The sequence below is a fragment of the Lagopus muta genome, chromosome 6, assembly GCF_023343835.1.
Source record: "Lagopus muta isolate bLagMut1 chromosome 6, bLagMut1 primary, whole genome shotgun sequence".
Taxonomy (NCBI): domain Eukaryota; kingdom Metazoa; phylum Chordata; class Aves; order Galliformes; family Phasianidae; genus Lagopus; species Lagopus muta.
Window position 1 is genome coordinate 12,926,187 of NC_064438.1, and position 17,257 is coordinate 12,943,443.

A 17,257-nucleotide genomic window follows, 5' to 3' on the forward strand; every position below is an offset into this window, starting at 1 on the left:
AGGAAACAAAGAGAAATGAGTTGACATGAGAGTGAGAGAAGTTGTTCTTGCAACATGGGTATCAATGGATCCCATCCAGTGCTGTTTTCATGATGCTGTTTCGCTGCCATGGTGTTCAGTGGGAGCAGAGGACATCAGAGTTGATGTTTGCAACCATCTGAGTACAGCATGGCCTCACGTTTCAGAAATTAGTAATGTTTTCAGGCAATTCCACTCTGAGCACTTGATACGTTTCACCCTAAACACTGAAATCCTTTAAGCTATCTCCTGGGCCCTGTTGCAAATGTTTAATGGGACGTTTTCCTGTTTAGATTTAGAGTCCAGGATACATATTACAAGAGGGCTTTTGTAGGTAATGCTCTGTAAATTATTACTGCAAGCACCAAGAATATTGACATGTTGCAGTGAATGGCAGACTGTCTTTTGTGCTTTGATTTTGTGAGCACCCTTTTGAAGGAAATAGGGCGCGCGTTGTTGTTTCAGAATTTTTAGCTCACAGTAAACATACAGGTCTTTCCTTGACTGCAGTCTGCAAATAATGCTTCTGTTCCAGCCTGTACACAAGTGCTGCAGGGAACAGTCACAAGTTCACAGAGCTGTCATTCACAGTTGTCATGTCAGTGCTAAATAATCAAATCTCACAGCACCTTTGTGAGCTGATATCTGGAGAAAGAAAACAGCGTGTAGAAAGGTTTTAGTTCTTATGTAGATGTAGCACCTGGCAGACTCTCTGGGCTTTGCAGATGCAGAACAAAGCCAGGTCTGAGTTTCCTGAGCTAAGTATCTTTAAATGCAAAGGTTTTGAAGGCTTCTGACTTGGCAGGTATTTCTATTTTTGGATGCCTGTCTTAAGGCAGTGAGGAACCAATTTTGAACAATGCTGACTAATCCTTGCTGTTGAGGTCACTGAAAGCTTAAAAAAAATCTTGGTAGTCTAATGGAAAACTTAAAATGAGACACCTACCATCTCACACATTACAAGGTACCAATTTCCTCACTGAGGTATTTCAGTGCTGTAATAATCTTACAGACACCAGGGAAAGTTGATCGTGGAGGGATTAATCACTTCCTCAGTTTCCCATGTCACCTCATTTCTCCTCGAACCCTGCTGACAGCTGGCTCAAAGAGTGTGCTGGGCTCAGCAGAACAAGAGCCTTGAGTGCTAGAGGAACCTCCAGCACTGGTGTCAGCAATGCAGGCAGCCCACTGTAATGGAAAGGAAGGGCATATGCCAAAGAATTTGTAAAAGAGAATATCCCCGTGAAACAAATAAAAGCTGCCACTTCAGCCAAGGGATTCCTTGCACAGTCTGGGTTTTTGCCTAGCCTTACATTTTTAACTCCTTTCACTTCTTCCCTAGTCCCCGTCAGAGCTGCTTCATCTCTTTGTGTTGCTAATGTTTTCCATAAGAAATATCCATCATTCTTCACATCCAGTTGCCGTTTCCCATGGTGGGTTCTTCTTTAACTCCTTTCCAGGTTTAGCTGCTTTCCCTCCCACCTTCTCCATGTCCTCTGAAGGATGCTGTTATGACTACAGATAAGCTGCAAGTCTACATCCACAAGCTGTATTCAACATTTCTGTCCCTCACTTTTCTCTCTTGTTTTACACAAGTTTTGAGTACTTGTGGGTTTTCTTATTGTGCTGTCTGGCCCTGGTGGTTCTCTTTACAGAGGCACAGGGCTGGCTGTATCAGGTAGGGGCTGCAGGCAGTGCGGGCAGCAGAGTGCAGTGAGCTCCTGCCACACTGTAGTGCAATGTGAGGTGGCTGGAGCCGCAGGTCTCAGTCCTCCAACACCTAGAATTAGCCCTGCAACAACCAAGGAGTGCAAGTAAATAATTCAGTGAGATGGGAGTGACAGACTTTACACCTCGGGCAAGATGTGCCACAGAGCTTCCGTACAGTGAGATAATTTTTTTAAAGGAAACATATGGAAAAGCAGAGGTCACCATCTCAAATAACACTTCTGACTTTTTGTCTCTTGCTTTCATATGGAAATGGTAGTCATTATGGTAACTAAAAGAAATTTGAAGAAAACATTCTCTTTTTAGAAAGTCTGCAAAGTAGGGAGACATGAGTTCCTTGCCCATGTCTTTCTTTCATGTAGCAGGAAGTGGAAAGAATCTTCTTCTCTTGCTCAGAAGGAAGGACATGTACTGGGGGAGTAGCTAAAAGCTCTTTTAGGGAGCCTTTCTTTTTGACTAGGCTGGGACCCACGGAGCCTTTAAATAAAAGTTCAGATTAGCCTAGCTGCATCTCAAGAGCTGCACTTTAATGAACATGGGAATTTTACTGTGATAGACATGTGGAATTGAATTTCAGTCTAGTATATGTATTGGGCCATGTGGCTGACATTTGCTGCAGTAACATTCATGGCATCAGGGCCGATTTTATTCCCAACAGTTTCGCCACACAGCAGATCCCACATTTCCTCTTGTAGTTACCCAGTTACTTTATCAAAAAAAGCATTAAAATAGTAGTTCATGCTGTTCAGAGCTGATCTTCAACTCCTCAACAACCCAGTACTTCTACTTCATCTTACCGTTGATCAGTTATGCTTATTGTGTGATGCTTTATAAAGAAGAAAGGCAAATGCACCCATGGGATGGATGCACAGCAGAAAGCAGAATTAAAGAAACGGTAACTTTTCTGGAAAGGAACTGTGTATTTATTTTTCCTAAGCCTGGCAGTAATGAGATAAAGGAAGATACCAGGAACTCAACTCTGTAACCATAAGACTGGAGTGTTGGCAGGTTTTTTTTGCAATGTGTTGAACATTTTTTCCATAAGCATTGTTGATTCCCTTCCTGGAATCCTGTTTATTATTTGGCACAATACTACTGGGCTACTTTGTGGAGGATCTTTCTTAGCATGCCATGTTAGCTGCCAGCACTTGAAGATAAAAGAGCCTCGGTGCTATTTCTGTCACCAGCGTTAGGTTTTCTTGATCAGGGAGATAAGAACTTCAGCTTCTGTAGCCTGTTAATGTTGAGCTCCATTTATGTTTTTATGTGGTTTCCTATTTATTTTCTCGAGACAGCTATGTCTGTCATGCCCTGGGTGGAACTCCCTTTCGGGCTTTCTGTGCACTTAGCTATGTATGTGGGTGTCTGAGAAACTTACACATGGTTTCAGTGAAGCTTTCTTTCTGAATAAGGGCTCTCTCCTTCCGCACTGCTGTAGCAAAACTGCTTGAGACAGCTGGGAGAGCTCTCCTCCAAAAAACTGCCATGCTCTCTCTCCTCACAATTGTCAAACGACAAATGGATTTGAAATAAGAAGCTGGAATATATACTGCTTTATAAACATGTCTTACAAATCCTTGTAAACTCTATGACTGAGAGTTGAGAGTTACATGTGCCTGCTTTTCATAAAGTCCTGTGAGATAGAGGGTCCAGAACCTCAGTAGCCCCTAAAATCCTATTTAGGTGCAAAATCCTTTTACATGCATTACTAAGAGAAGGAAAAGCGTGCAAGATTTTTGGTATGGGTACCAGCCTGGAGCTAAACTTAATTGAAGAAATGAGATATAATAAAGATAGGTTTGAATTATGTTATGTTAATAGATGCCTTTCCCTTGGAGCTGACAGCAGCTGACTCTTACTAATTTTACTTGAACTTTGAGGCCATATGTTACTTACCCATACATGAGCAGAAAAAAACTCTTCATGGGAAACAAGTACAGTAGCTACATGACTTTGAGAGTTTGTTCTAACCTCTGCCTCCATCCAGGAGAATATATAGAGAAAAGAGTAATCAGAGAAAGAAAAACAGAGTCTTGATCCATGCCCAGCACGTGTTGCATGTTCAGGCAGCACCAGCAAGCATGTATCCTACTTCTGGGGAATTTCTCCCACCTGAGCACCGTAGGTTTGCATGTGCTTTATCTAGGGCTGAGTGTTGCAAGGGGAGAAGTGATGGTTGAGAAACTAGGTTAGGGTGCAGGTTCCCCTTCTTGCACCGCCTTCCTGCATGCTGGCATAGGTACTCCCTCTGCTTCAGTTCCCATGTAGGCTAGGAATGTGCCATCACTATTCTCCAAGATCCGGGGATGTCTGCTTTCTGTGTGGGCACGGCTGTGTGCGCGCTGCACAATGCGACACATGCCACAGGATGAGAAGCCTGTCTGAAGGCCCAGCACCTTCAGCTACTGTGTGGAAGGTTGAACACCTTCTCCTGGGGAAAACTGTCCCTAAGAGCTGTTTTTAATTGTAAAGCTGATGTGCCGAACTGCCAGTTAATGGCTGTAGGAAGGGCAGGTTTTTTGTCCTGTCTCTGTATGGGTGAAACCTTCTAGCACAGATGTAATCCCAGCTATAGCTGGTTTTCTTGTTCTCCAACGTGTCCCATAATGGAAGTGCAGAGCATAGGAGCATATTTACTTGTCAATAAACTTTGATGGCTAGCTTTTCTAACGTTGCTTAGCTTCATATAAGGCTTCTCCAAAAGCTTCCGGAGATGTAGTGACTTCTGCCACATCTGTGACAACTTCTGCTTGACTTCAAGAGAATCAGTTTTCCTTTGCTGGCTTTGTATTTGGTATTGTTTCCCAGACTTGCCCACACAATGTTTAAAAACATTTTTAACAGTTCCCTTGTTTGCAGTGTGCTGTGAATGGATTGCAGTCAATGTCTTGCTGGTTCCGACGCTGCAATTGCTAACGATCTTGCAGAGGAAACTATATTGCAGTTGGATAACAATGGCTGCCTTGGCACTAAAAAGCTAGCCTCATCAGATGCTATTTTTTGACTATTAAATAGAAGCTCCAGGCTTTCTTTTACTGTAAATACATGATTACTGTTGGCAAAAAGAACAGAATTTATCGTTACATTTTATTGCTTAGAGTAAGACCAGACATGTTCATACTAGTATATAATGTGTATACTGCATTGCAATTTTAGTATTTTTAGGTAATGGAAAATACATTTCTCTGCAATGATGGGAATATCACAGTTAGTAAATAGTACTTGTTAACTGAATGTGTTTCTTATTTTAACAACTAATTTGGTCTGAAGACATGGGTCTTCTGCAGTGTTTTATTCTACTAATTATGTCTAGATGCTTTTCTGTCTTCTGTAATATTTTATGATCATGGTTATTATTTCTCAACAAAGCATGCTATCAAGTGCATTTGGGTGCAGTTGCCAGATACTGACCAAGGGGAATAACGTATTGAATAGCTGCTTATTAACTGAATTCCATTTGTTATTTGCATTGAATGAAGCATGGGGAATGTAAGGAAACACAGGCTGTGGTAATGTAATTAAAGACTTCATCATAACATAGGCACACAGGGCAGCTGGTTAAGGATCACAACCAACGTTATTTCTGTTATTATCCAGCCTTTAATTGCCGGACTTTGAAACACCATGTTGGTTTATCTTAATGTTTGCAACCTTAACTTTTAAACACTTGTTACAGAGTCCAAGCATGTGGACCCAGGATATTTCAAGACTTGTAATATCCCTCTCTGTGAACTCGGTGCGCCTACTTTTGTTCCTCTTGCTTGCTATTAGCAGTAGCCCTTTGAGGACTGCAAGTCACCATGATTTTGCACAGAAATTCTCTGTTTCTGAATTCCATTTCTTTGTTGCAGGAAAAGATGTGGAAGGAAACAGCCCATCGATGCTGAAGGATGAGACTCCGCAGACACCAAACTCAGTTAGCAAGGTACTGTTGGATAGGGTTGCATCCCTGGTCTTGCTTTCATTTTTTCTCTAGCTCAGTTATTAATCCTGCTTACTATTTTCTTTTTTGAGGCAGGAAGGAAAGCAGCTCCCTTTGTTTCTGCAGGAGCTGAGTGTGCATGTTTTGAGAAAGAAAACAGGAATATTTTGGGATGCTTGTGATGTCATAGGGAAGCCTATGTTTTCATCTGACTTGATAGCACCTGCACAACAGAATCTTGTTTATTTGAGCCTCATCTAATGATGTATTTAGATATGAATAATTAGGTGGAAAGGTTGATTTTGTCAGCAGAGGTGTCTCCTGCTGTTCTCGCTCAGCAAAGCAATCATAAAGCTTAATTGTTTTAGAAGATAAAGCTGTAATATTTAATGTGTTGCCTAGCATCTGCAACTGTGCGTTGAGATCCAGGGAAAAAGCTCTAAGAATTGGTGTAAAAAGAGAGGAACACAAACTTACCAAATTTTCCTGAGCACAGCATGTCCATCAACTCTTTTATGGAGAGGTGAACTGGGTCTAAAAACTCTGGTATGAACTCTGGTGTTCAAAACCTCACTCTATATCTAGAGTTGCTGAGTGCCTGGTTTTGAATTCCTGTAAAGATGCCATCAACCTTTAAATTAGATCTGGCTTTGAGATTCATGTGCAGGCTTTTTTGGCTGCAGCTCCCTAACGTGTTTCTGGAGGGTAACTAGAAATAGAAGCAAGGCCTGTTAATAAATTTTTAACTCCATTTATTCAACTTTGAAGCTATAAAATGCAAATGACACCAGCGGAAATGAAAATATAACACAGAAGAGGCATCTGGAGACAAACAATTTTTTATAGTACAAAACAGAGTATCTTCAAACACGTTTGCGTGTGCTTGTCTGGAGCTCACAGGGATACCCAAGCAGAAGTCAGTGTGGGGAGATGGTGATGGGAGGAGCTTCGGGAGTGTGCAGCAAGGGCTCATGTGCATTTTCCCTGCTTTTGCTGGACCCTGGCAAGCTGCAAACTAACCCTGCTTTTGCATTTTCAGGAAGGTTCCTGATGGCAACCCAGCTGTTAGCTTTTCCTGGCAGCAGGGAAAGCATAGGGCCAAAAGGCTGCATCCAGGGCGTTGTTTTGAGGACAGATGTTTTGCATGCCTTAGAAGAAATGGTGTTAAATTCACAATGAATTAGGAATGTAAAGGAGGACATTTTCTTTTTATCTCTGATTTGAAATCGATCAGCCTTGCCACAGGACAGAGGTGCTGTTTGAATGGAAGTTTGACTTCTGAATGGGCCAGAGCTAGCTTTCTCTTTCCTGCCTCAAAGTTCTGCATAGGCACCCAGTGTTGAATTCAGATGCTGGCTGTAGTGACTTTCTGCCTTGCTGGACCTGTGTGCCATTGCCTGTCACTCTCACTCCACATTACTTTTCTTTGTCTATTGTACACTGCCTGGTTCTTCTCTTCCAGCCAAGGAGCTTCTCTTCTCCCTTGCTTTGCAGTGTTAGTGACAACAGGGAGCCCCTGTTGTGACATGTCTTGTACGTTAGAAATTTAGACAAAGTGATCTTTGACCTGCTTTATATTTCACTTTTTGTGTCCACTCAGCTGTAAGTCTATAAAATGAAGCCTAACTTCCAGAAGTCCAGAGCTGTAGGTCAGGGATCTGTCATGGCATTTCACTTTAAAAACAGTGATTCCACCTATTTTAACCAATGGAAATAGTTTGTGCTAATTAGGTCATATTTTGATTCCTGACTATTGGGAGGGAATGATTTTTAGAAGCCTAATAGTAGGGTGTGCAGATTTAATTAATGGATTCAGAAGTAAATGTACTCGGTAAAAGATCTGTGCCATCAATAGTTACCCTTCATTTGCCACAGAGGATGTAACAGACCTTGTTGCAAATCAGTATTCCTTCAGCAGTGGTATTTCAATATGCCGCAACACATTGACTCTCTTCACCCAGCAATGAGAAGGAAATGAAAACTGGTTGAGTTCTGGAGTTCTTCTGTTTCTCCAGGCAGATAAATTGTGTTTCTGTGTCCCATCTTCATCAGGGACGTGGAAGATGTTCCACACTTCACACATACCCACACTCTTCAATGGGAGCAGGCTGCAGGTTTCCCATATTAGCAGGCACTGAGCAGGACATTCCATAAAAACCCCTCCAAACCTTTGCCTTCTGAACACGCTGCGCTGCACTGTGCTTGAGCTCTTAGATGGCCTGGGAGTCTACTGCAGCATCTCCTGTCCTTACATCTGATACTGGAACATTCCCTTACAGTATGTTTGCATAGTTCTTAGTAAGACATATTTTTAATGGCAGTTGTGACTTTTTAGCTCAATTTTTATTAAAACAAATTTATGGTACGGTTCAGCTACGCATTGCATTGCGTGTTGTTCATCTCCTTTTAACAAGAACAACAACAAAAGGCTATTTATTTCAGATTGCTGCTCATACTATCTTCTATTTTTCAGAGCCCTTTAGCCATGTGGTTTGTGCCCAGAGCTCATGGAGCGGTGTGAAAGAATTGCAGAGCAGCCTTGAAGCTATTCTCTAGAACCAGGAAAAGCCTCTCTCTCATGACTTGCCTCATTCACCATTGTTAGCATCCTTTACGACTGTTTTCATTGCAGGGTGCAGCATTGCATCTTCTCTCTCTCTTTTTTTTTTTTCCCTTCCTATGCTTAACTCTTTAACTCTACTGCCTGGAAAGCAGCTGGGATCTTTCAATATGCACTCAGAGAACCACAAAGAATTGCAGTTTATTTTACGGGACCAATCAGAAAAAAACCTTGAAGCTGGCTATCAGTGGTATCTCACTCTTTTAATTCCCACACTAATGCCACAATGAAGTCTAAAATTATCACTGTGTAGGAGTGTGGTTGTTACATGCTCAGTTACATGACGTATGGCAGGACAAAGCTTAGATTACTTTGTTCATCGTGAATGAGTTTTTCCACATGACAGAATAGTTCAAGACTTCAGTGTGTAGTTTTTAATTTGAAATACGAATTCAAGGAACTGCAAGAAATCTATTTTAGCTTTAAAATAGTTTTGAACAACTCATACAAGTCACTTGAGACTGAATAAGGCTATAAATGTCTCAAGTTCACCATTATGGTTCCTTGAATCATGCTTTTATCTGCGGAGTTAATTCCAGCCATGCTTGGAACTACCACAGAAGATCATTCACACCTCTGGCAGCCTATAAAGGTGCCTTTCCTCCTGGTCTCTGTTAGGCAGGAAACTAATGAATCAGTTGTCAGAGAGATCCAGAAGCTGCAGGAATCAGCAGTGAGAAATGCCCCTGTGTGCGCTCACACAGCTTTAGTGGAGAGCCTGGCCCTTCCAGATGGTCTTACATTAAACCAGACCCTTACTGACACTTCATTAATGTAATTTATGCTGTAGATATTGTGGATGCAATTATTTTGGAGCTAGTTATCTCTATCACAACTTACATGCTGCTCCTTTGCCCAGGAGTGTATTGCTTCTTCAATTGCTGTTGGCCATGAAGGATTTTGCAGCTGACTGCAGGTGAGCAGAGATGCAGCCTGGCGTATCCAGGGAAAATTGAACTGAAGACGAATGGGATTTTTTACTGAGATAGGAAATGTGGAGCATCCCTAACTTATGGAGATGCATACCAGGCCTGACACTCTCAGGTACCTCACAGTGAGCAATGTAGAGCAATGACTGATTGCTTTCAGAACTGGAGTCTCAGTGTTAACTTTGGGTAAGCTACAGTACTTCTGTCATGTCACCTGTAGTCTACGGTAACCGATTCCTTCCTCCAGTGTGCTTGAGGTGGGGTCAACAATGCTAAAACTGAAGCAATTTATTAAACAATCAAGGATAGTAGATTTTAAGCTCGAAGTCCAAGTTTTCCATTTTTCGCTTCCTCAATTTGCGTAAGCTCAGCCTAGAAACAAAAGTAGTAGCGATAGTTAGAGGGGAGAGCAAAGCTTTGCTACAGGTTTCTGCTTAAGAACACAGTTGTAGTGGTCAGTGAAACAGCCATCTTTTTTAGTGTGCAGCTTTCTATCTCACCTAAAATGTTTTTTAGATATTCTAAACTTGCCAAATATTCTTCCCAAGAATGGCTCACGTGAAAGGTTGTATAGCAGTCCCTCAAGGTCTGACTTTTTCTTTGATTACAGTAATCTGACACAGCGGAGCAAAGCGCTCCACTAAACATTAGTATAACTTGATATTCTGAGTTGCTTGCGTAGCTGCCTTTCAGTGATGATTTTCCCTAGATATTGCTGTCACTTCAGCTGCTTGTACAGGGTTTGCAATTTGGGCTCATTATTGTGCTATCACAGTATTGTAAACACAGTTATTGTGTCTCCATAATGTTGCTGAAATAAGTTGAATGGTTTTTGCAACCAGAAAGTTGGAGGCAGATATTATTTGATTTGCTGTAAACCAGCATATTAATTGAAGGGCAATCCTTCCAAATCCAAAGCTTGTTTATCAGTAAGAACCATTCCACTGACTCCAGTGTGCTCAGATGAGCTGTTAGCTGTAATTTTATGATGGAACTGCTTATAGGAAATTGAAAACCAAGTCATTGAAATGGGATTGAGTTATCTGTGAATATTTGCATCAACAGCAATAAGCCGTTTCACCTTCAGTGGGAAGGTGAAAGCTTCCCACTGAGCTCCACTGAGCTTTCCAATGATTGCTGATTTTACTTCAGAAGCTTTTGCTTCATTATCTTTATTTCTGCAGTAATACAGATCTGTAGCAATTATAAGTGGAAAAGACATTGGAGAAATTGCACCTGAGCAGGGATTTGTCTCCCATGCGCTGACTATTTTTGCTTTTATGAAACATAACTTATGACTACAGCTGCTTTTATTCTGCCTTAAAATTCCCATCTAATTTCATATTTCTTTCACTTGGATACAAGAAAGAGAAAAGATCAACTTGTGAGCAGTGCTGTTGACATGTAGGCCATGGCCTGAGAATGATTCTATTTAAGCATTTCTGACTTGAAGTCATTCTGACTGTCTCCCATTACATATTTTTGTGAGTTTGTCCCATGCAGCAAGGATTGTTTATTCAAAATAAAACAGCATATTCCTTTTGGTATTAACCATGACACAATGGGCTCCCACACCACAGTCAGTGGAAGGTTTTTGTTCCTCATGGCAATGGAGGCAGCAAAAGACACCATACCAGAATCACACGGTTGTGAGGACACTGTATGCCTTCTTACAAAGCTTAGCAGGAGGGTGAGGGTACAATGACAGCTGCTAACTATCAGCAGCAGATCCCAGGAGCTACATGACTGAGATGAAAGGCAATAGAGACTTAACAGGGATCAGAAGTTGTCCCTGAGTGTAGTATATCCCATCATCACCCAGCAAGGTCATCTCTCAGTTCTGGAAAGGACAGGTCTGCTTAGAAAACTGTGAGTGGCAACACCTTCCACCCTCACAACTGCTGTGACATGCTCTGTAAAAGGTTTTTCAGATTAACCATCTTTTAGCCATAGGATAAACAGCAGACAGAAAAACACTGTTTTTGCATTAGAAAACTGCAGTTTTTGTTGTTGTTTTTTGTTTTGTTTTGTTTTCATTTTAAAAAGGACACCAATTCCCTGTCCTCCCACTGTATAACTGCTTCTCTCTGGTTAATATTATTTGCATTCTGTTGCAGGGAGGGAGGGTCAGATTCTGATAACTGGCACAAGCATTATCCCAATGTCCTTGGCAGAATTGCTGTGATGACAAAAGGCTTGCTTCTCTTGGTTTTCTACCAGACTGAGGATGGTACATCGACAGAAGGGCATCATTAAATGTTTTTGATATGTCCTAGTAGCTTAAGGCCCTGCTGTGTTTTGGGGATCTTTGCAGGTGATGGCCTGGATTTACTGAATCACAAGGTACAAATGAAACTATTAAGATAGCTTTGTGTAATAGCATGAAATCATGTTATTTCATGTCATTTAGCAGGTTAAACCTGTAAGAACTGTGCGGTGCTCTCAGCAGCGTGGAGAGTGCAGAGAGGGACTATGGCACATAGAGCTGGTGCTGGAGATCCCTGTCCTGCAAAGAGGCAGGAACTCCAAAGCCAGAGATGCAGTGCTTTTCACATGGTGGAACTGGAGATCACCTGCACACAAGGCATTGTTTAGGATTGTGATCATGAATCACTGTCAGCAGAAAAAGAAGCAAAGCTGGCAGGTGGAAGCAGCCAGTTTGCCTAATTAGAAAGTATCTGGGGAACAATCAAGTTTCTGAAAACAGAAGTCCCAAGTCAAGCTCATCTGGAAGCTTTGTCTTGCCTTCTACGTGGTTTGATTTCAGTAAGATTTGTTCTCCCGTCATAAAACTTGGACACTGGGGAGCTGCACTATCCATCACACACCGCTTTCTTCAGCATTTGAGGGGAAGGGCAGCACAGAATTATGCCTAGAAATTCTTCTGCAAGCGGTGAGAGACTTAAGCTACTCCCATCCATTCTTAAGCCCATCTTCACAAGCACCATTTCTGTGGCCGGGTTTTCATTTTCAGACAAGGTTAGCAAATTCAGCACATCTGAGCACAGCTCAGACATGGGGGTGGCAGTGCCCCTAGGAAACAATGCAGCTGCTCAGTAGCTCACTGCAGCCCCCTGCAGGGCTATGAATCCTGCTTCTTTGACCAAGTGACCAATTACTGATTTGTAATGACTTCAGACAAGTTTCATTGTATTTATTGAGTTCCTAAAGGTGCTGGTATAAAACAGAGACTTTCGCTTCACGTGCTCTTGTGCACTGGGGCTTTGTAGCATGCACAGCAGCTCCCAGCTAGCATTGGGTTTGCGGTGTCCCTGGTCACAGAGCTGCAAGTCAGCTGCCCTGAAGAGTGGAATCAGTGTCTTTCTGTTTTGTTTTGTCTCTCTCTGGTTTTTAAGTCCTGTGGTTGTTTAACTCTGATTTTAGCGTGACCTGGAGAGACTCCAAGGAGGCGGCTGGTGAGGCTGGCAGAGCTGTGACAGTGCCTCTGTGTTAATGTCGGCTGCCCATGAGCAGCAAGTTTAGAGCTCAGGTTGGCATGGTTAATGGAAGTTGTCAGAAGCCTTTCTGACTTGAGCTTCAAGATTTCTTCAAGCCAAGTCTGTGAGGGGTCAAATTTTTATCCTTTAAGTAAGAGCTTACATGTAATTCTTCAGAAAGCCAGTGACTTCAGCTTATTTTTATTAATGAAGCACAAAGCATTCTTTGTATCCTGATGTTCTGTAGACACCTGAGCAGCATTTCCTAGAATCATGCAGACATCTGTGCTTATTGTGCTTCTCACGCTGGTTGATGAGGAATGGTACACAGCGTTTCTCTGTGTGTCTGATCTCTCAGGATGGAGGCTGTGAAATTACCAATAAACAGTCAGCTCATGATTGTATCTCAAGGACAGGATGTTCTCTCTGCTAATTGGGAGAAAGGGGGCGAATTCTTCTGACCACTTCCATAGGACACGTGTCTCAAACCATGAAAGTATAATCTCTCAATAATTCCGGAAGATTCTTGCTCAGAGGCATTTAAGCACTTAGAAATGTTTCCTCATAAAGAAAAGCTTATAACATCTCTCTCAAATGTCTACCACTGCCCTTCGAAATGTGACAAGGACCCCGTGGGCACGATTCTCTGCTCTGCTGTCTTATCTGTGCAATGGTCCTCACTGCAGATTCTGAACTTTTACACTGAAGTCCCACGTGCAGAAATATGAAAGATGCATGAGTCTGTGTCGCAGGTAGAGAAGACTGGCTTAGATTTCTACTAAGACAAAAATGACAAATATTGAGTATTTTGCAGGAGCCCAGAGCTGGTGTTTTCCTTTGGTGGGCCCACTGCAAAGTGGACTTGGATTGGGCAGTCAAAGTGGAGGTTTCACTGGTCTCTATGCTTTCACAGAGTTTTCTTTCCTTCATGTATTCTGAAGCATCACGTATAGTTTTGCTTTCAATGAAAGACTGCTGTGTGTATGTAAGAACGAGTGCTACGTTCTTTAGTGACCCTGGCTCTGTTGCAAACAGTGGTTTCTACCCTTAATTTCCAGCCCTGCATCACCCATTAGAAAGGGTGGTCAGGCACTGGAATGGGCTGCCCAGGGAGGTGGTGGAATCACCGACCCTGGGGGTGTTCAAGGAAAGACTGGATGTTGTGTTGAGGGACATGGTTTAGTAGGAGCTATTGGGAATAGGTGAACGGTTGGACTGGATGATCTTTTAGGTCTTTTCCAACCTTAGTGATTCTATGATTCTATGATTCTACCCAGAAAGAATTTTGCTCTAGAGATGCTCATTTGAGGATGCATCCTCATCTCCCTTTAGTGCTTCTGCCACAGTCTCCAAGGCACAGCTGATGGTCTGTTTGCTGTGATCTGGTCTGTGTGTTTTTATCTAAGCCATGTGTACATTTGTAGATGAGAACTGTATTTAATGTATTTTATCATTTTTCTGTCAAGCTCATTGAATCAAGTCGACTAAGAGCTGAATTTTTTTTGTAAAACCATTGTATAATAGGAGAGACAGTGTCTGACCCCAAAAGATCACAGTCTAAATACATCAGACACATGAAAGGTTGGAAGAAAAAGAAGTACAGAGACCGATAGTAACTTCCCTCGGGTCACTTAGGAAGTAGCAGAGACTGGACCATGCTGTAATTCTCGTGCTACTAGAACTCTCCAGCTTTAGTCAATTTGCTGACAGTGCCTATCTGAGTTACACTTTCTAAGTGTACTTTATTTTAGAAACAGTAATACTGTGACCCTGTCTAACAAAGTAAAGCATTTTTCATCCCATCAGCACAAACACGAGATCAGTCTTCAGCCTCTGAAAATGAATTTAAACAGCACTGACAGTGTCAAACATGATTTGAAGTGACTATGTATTTTGTGCCTGGCTTCTTAAGGCCAGATGATGATGATTGTCTGTATGATCTGTAATGTGATTAGGTCATTTCTTGCCCACTCATGCTCCTGGATAGTTCAGCTATGACAATGTAATTACCAATACCAAGTCTAGTACTGAAAGATTTCTACTAGCTTTTGTGTCTTTTTTATCCCAGTAATTGAAATGCTGTAAGAATGGAAAAGATGTTAATCATTGAGAATTTGTGGTTTGTTCTTACCAAGATTAATGCCTATTGGGAGAAATATGAAGAGTATGGGAAATTTTCCAACTAACTATGAATATAAAGAGGAGATTTGGAGCACACTGCATATATGCTGTTTCTGAGCTCATCTGTAGTTCTGCTGCTGAAGTCTGCAGTCAGCTCCTTCATGGATCCTTGGAAGATATAAATGACCCTCAGTGGAGCTCTGCGTGACCATCTTCATGTCATTTCATTCCTATTTTCTCTTTTCCTCTTTTTTTTTCAGATCGAATATAAGTTTTGCAATGGATCTGACAAAGAGTGTGTATCTCCCACAGCCAAATTCACTAAGAAGGAAACACTGAAGGTATGTGCAAAGCAGCCAAGTCAGCACCAGCTGACTTTCTTTTACCAAAGTGGTACCTTTCAAACAAACCTCTGGGAACTCTTCTGAATCATTTCCCAAGTCCCAAAAAAGCCTCTGACTCTTTTAGGAGTCATTCAATGCCACGGACATTAATGAGCTCTATACAGGATTAGGTTGTATATTGCAAATGGAATAAATCAGTGTAATTATTTTGCTCTGTTCTTATGCTCCAGAGCCATAAGGCACATCAAGAGAACTGTAATGCTTCATTGGTCTTGTTAGGAGGCGCATGCCCAGGCAAACTAAGCATATTATCTCTTGAACACTTGTTTATCTCCAAACCAAAAGTATAAATAATTTGATTTGGGTGAAATTAGATTAAATCTCTTAAATTTGAGGGGTGAGGAGAACTGGATATTCAGCCTTCTTACATTCCCCAAAAAGTAGAAAAATCAGTTTACATTTAATGAAGCTTCGTAAGCAAAGAAAGAAGCTGTTCTTTCAGTATGTTTTTGTTCCTCTCTGTGCTCATTTCTGGGGAACCTGCACTGGGTCAAGTTCTAGCTATGCTATACTTAGCTGCCCTTAATGCATTACGTTCTTTCCTCCTCCAAAGAGGCCATGCTTACAGCCACTGTATTTATTTTTTTCCTGTTCTGAACCAGGTCCAAAAAAAAAATTACAGACAGGAGAAGAAAAGAGCTACCAAACAACTCTTCAGTGCTCTGAAGGATCCCAGTGTGGTGATCACAGCAGACTGGCTGAAGGTATTTCACACATTATTCTGAGACTGTAGGAAGAATATAATGAGAAATACTTGCTGTCTGAGAGTTATGCACAAGCACTGAGTGTAGGAAGACCGACTCGTTTTGAGTTGATGTTGCTGTAAAACTTGAACTAAGATATTGGGGAATTTTTTTTTTTTCCATCTGTCTATTGCATGTCTTTAAGAAGAACAAGGTCTCAAAAACTGCACAGTACCAAAGGAAGCGATGATGTTTCTTTCTTTCTTCCTCTCTGAAAGAATCTGCTGACCTCTTTCCATTGGTGTGCTTTTGTACAGAAGAGAGAACAGGCAGATACAGCTTGTTCTTTTGACAGTTGGATTTTATATTACCACAGCAGAGAGTGAAACATATTGGACCCAAACACAACTGCAATTTCTCCTTGTACAAAGACTCAGTTAGTGACACCTTCTCATTGAAGTCCTGAAACTTTGTATGTGGCAAATTACGGGTGGATTCATGTTGCAAGATGCCGCTGTTTTCTCCTCATTCAGGGCCATCTAGTCTTCTCAACTGGTCCTGCCTTCCACAATGGCAAAATTTAATCTTCAAACATCTCTGAACATCTCTTTTGAAACATAAAGGAGATTGGAAATATCACAAAACAAAACAATTGCATTTAAATAGTGCAAAAAGCCTCCAATTATCCTATGGTCAGTGTTAGAGGCCAGACAAGTGAGATGTGTGTGGTTTGCATGAGAAAATAGACATTCGGCAGAATATTTCTGTGGTGTTCAGTGTTGTTGATAAATAATTCTTTTTTTTTTTCTTTTTAAATAAAAAATATCTGTTTCATGGTTGCTGTGGATGGAGATTTCTGGCTTAGAAACGAATGATCCTGATCCACAAAGCATAACACTTGATGTTTGACCTATGTATGCTGAAGACAAGAAGACCTTAGGCAAAATATAAGCTTAGTGAGAAACCTCCCCATTCTTAAAGCTCTTATCTTAAATATATGCTATCAGATTCAATGTCTTCTATACAAAAGAGAATATGCATTGAGCTTGACAGAGAAGTAAACCAGCTGGAGAAGGAGCTTTAAAAAAAAGGGGTATTTGACAAAGCACATTAATATTTCTGTTCTACAGAACATTATTAAAATGACTTCTAAGTCCAGTTAGACTGGCTATAATAGATTTCTATGTGGTATCCTAATTGGCACGTCCTCCACGATTATTAACAAATCACTTATATGGGCCAGCAGTGCTGGTTGGCCTGAAAAATGAAGCAAGATGCAAACACCAAGCCAGTAATCAAAATATGAAGATGATAGCCTGATTTGCGTGGTCTGGGACTTTGGTATAAGAGCCCCAAGTCTGTTCAGATAGTGTAATCTCCAAACAAAATGTATCA

General features: G+C 41.4%; 1 protein-coding gene across 4 annotated transcripts in view; it reads left to right on the top strand.

The window, feature by feature from the left end:
- OSBPL5 (oxysterol binding protein like 5) overlaps positions 1 to 17,257 on the top strand; it is a 161,889-nt gene that overhangs the window by 103,271 nt on the left and 41,361 nt on the right. For all 4 annotated transcript variants that reach the window (XM_048948406.1, XM_048948408.1, XM_048948407.1 and 1 more), the window contains 3 exons: positions 5,598 to 5,671; positions 15,036 to 15,116; positions 15,782 to 15,883. In XM_048948406.1, the coding sequence (XP_048804363.1) occupies positions 5,598 to 5,671; positions 15,036 to 15,116; positions 15,782 to 15,883 (257 nt within the window). The remainder of the gene's footprint in view (positions 1 to 5,597; positions 5,672 to 15,035; positions 15,117 to 15,781; positions 15,884 to 17,257) is intronic.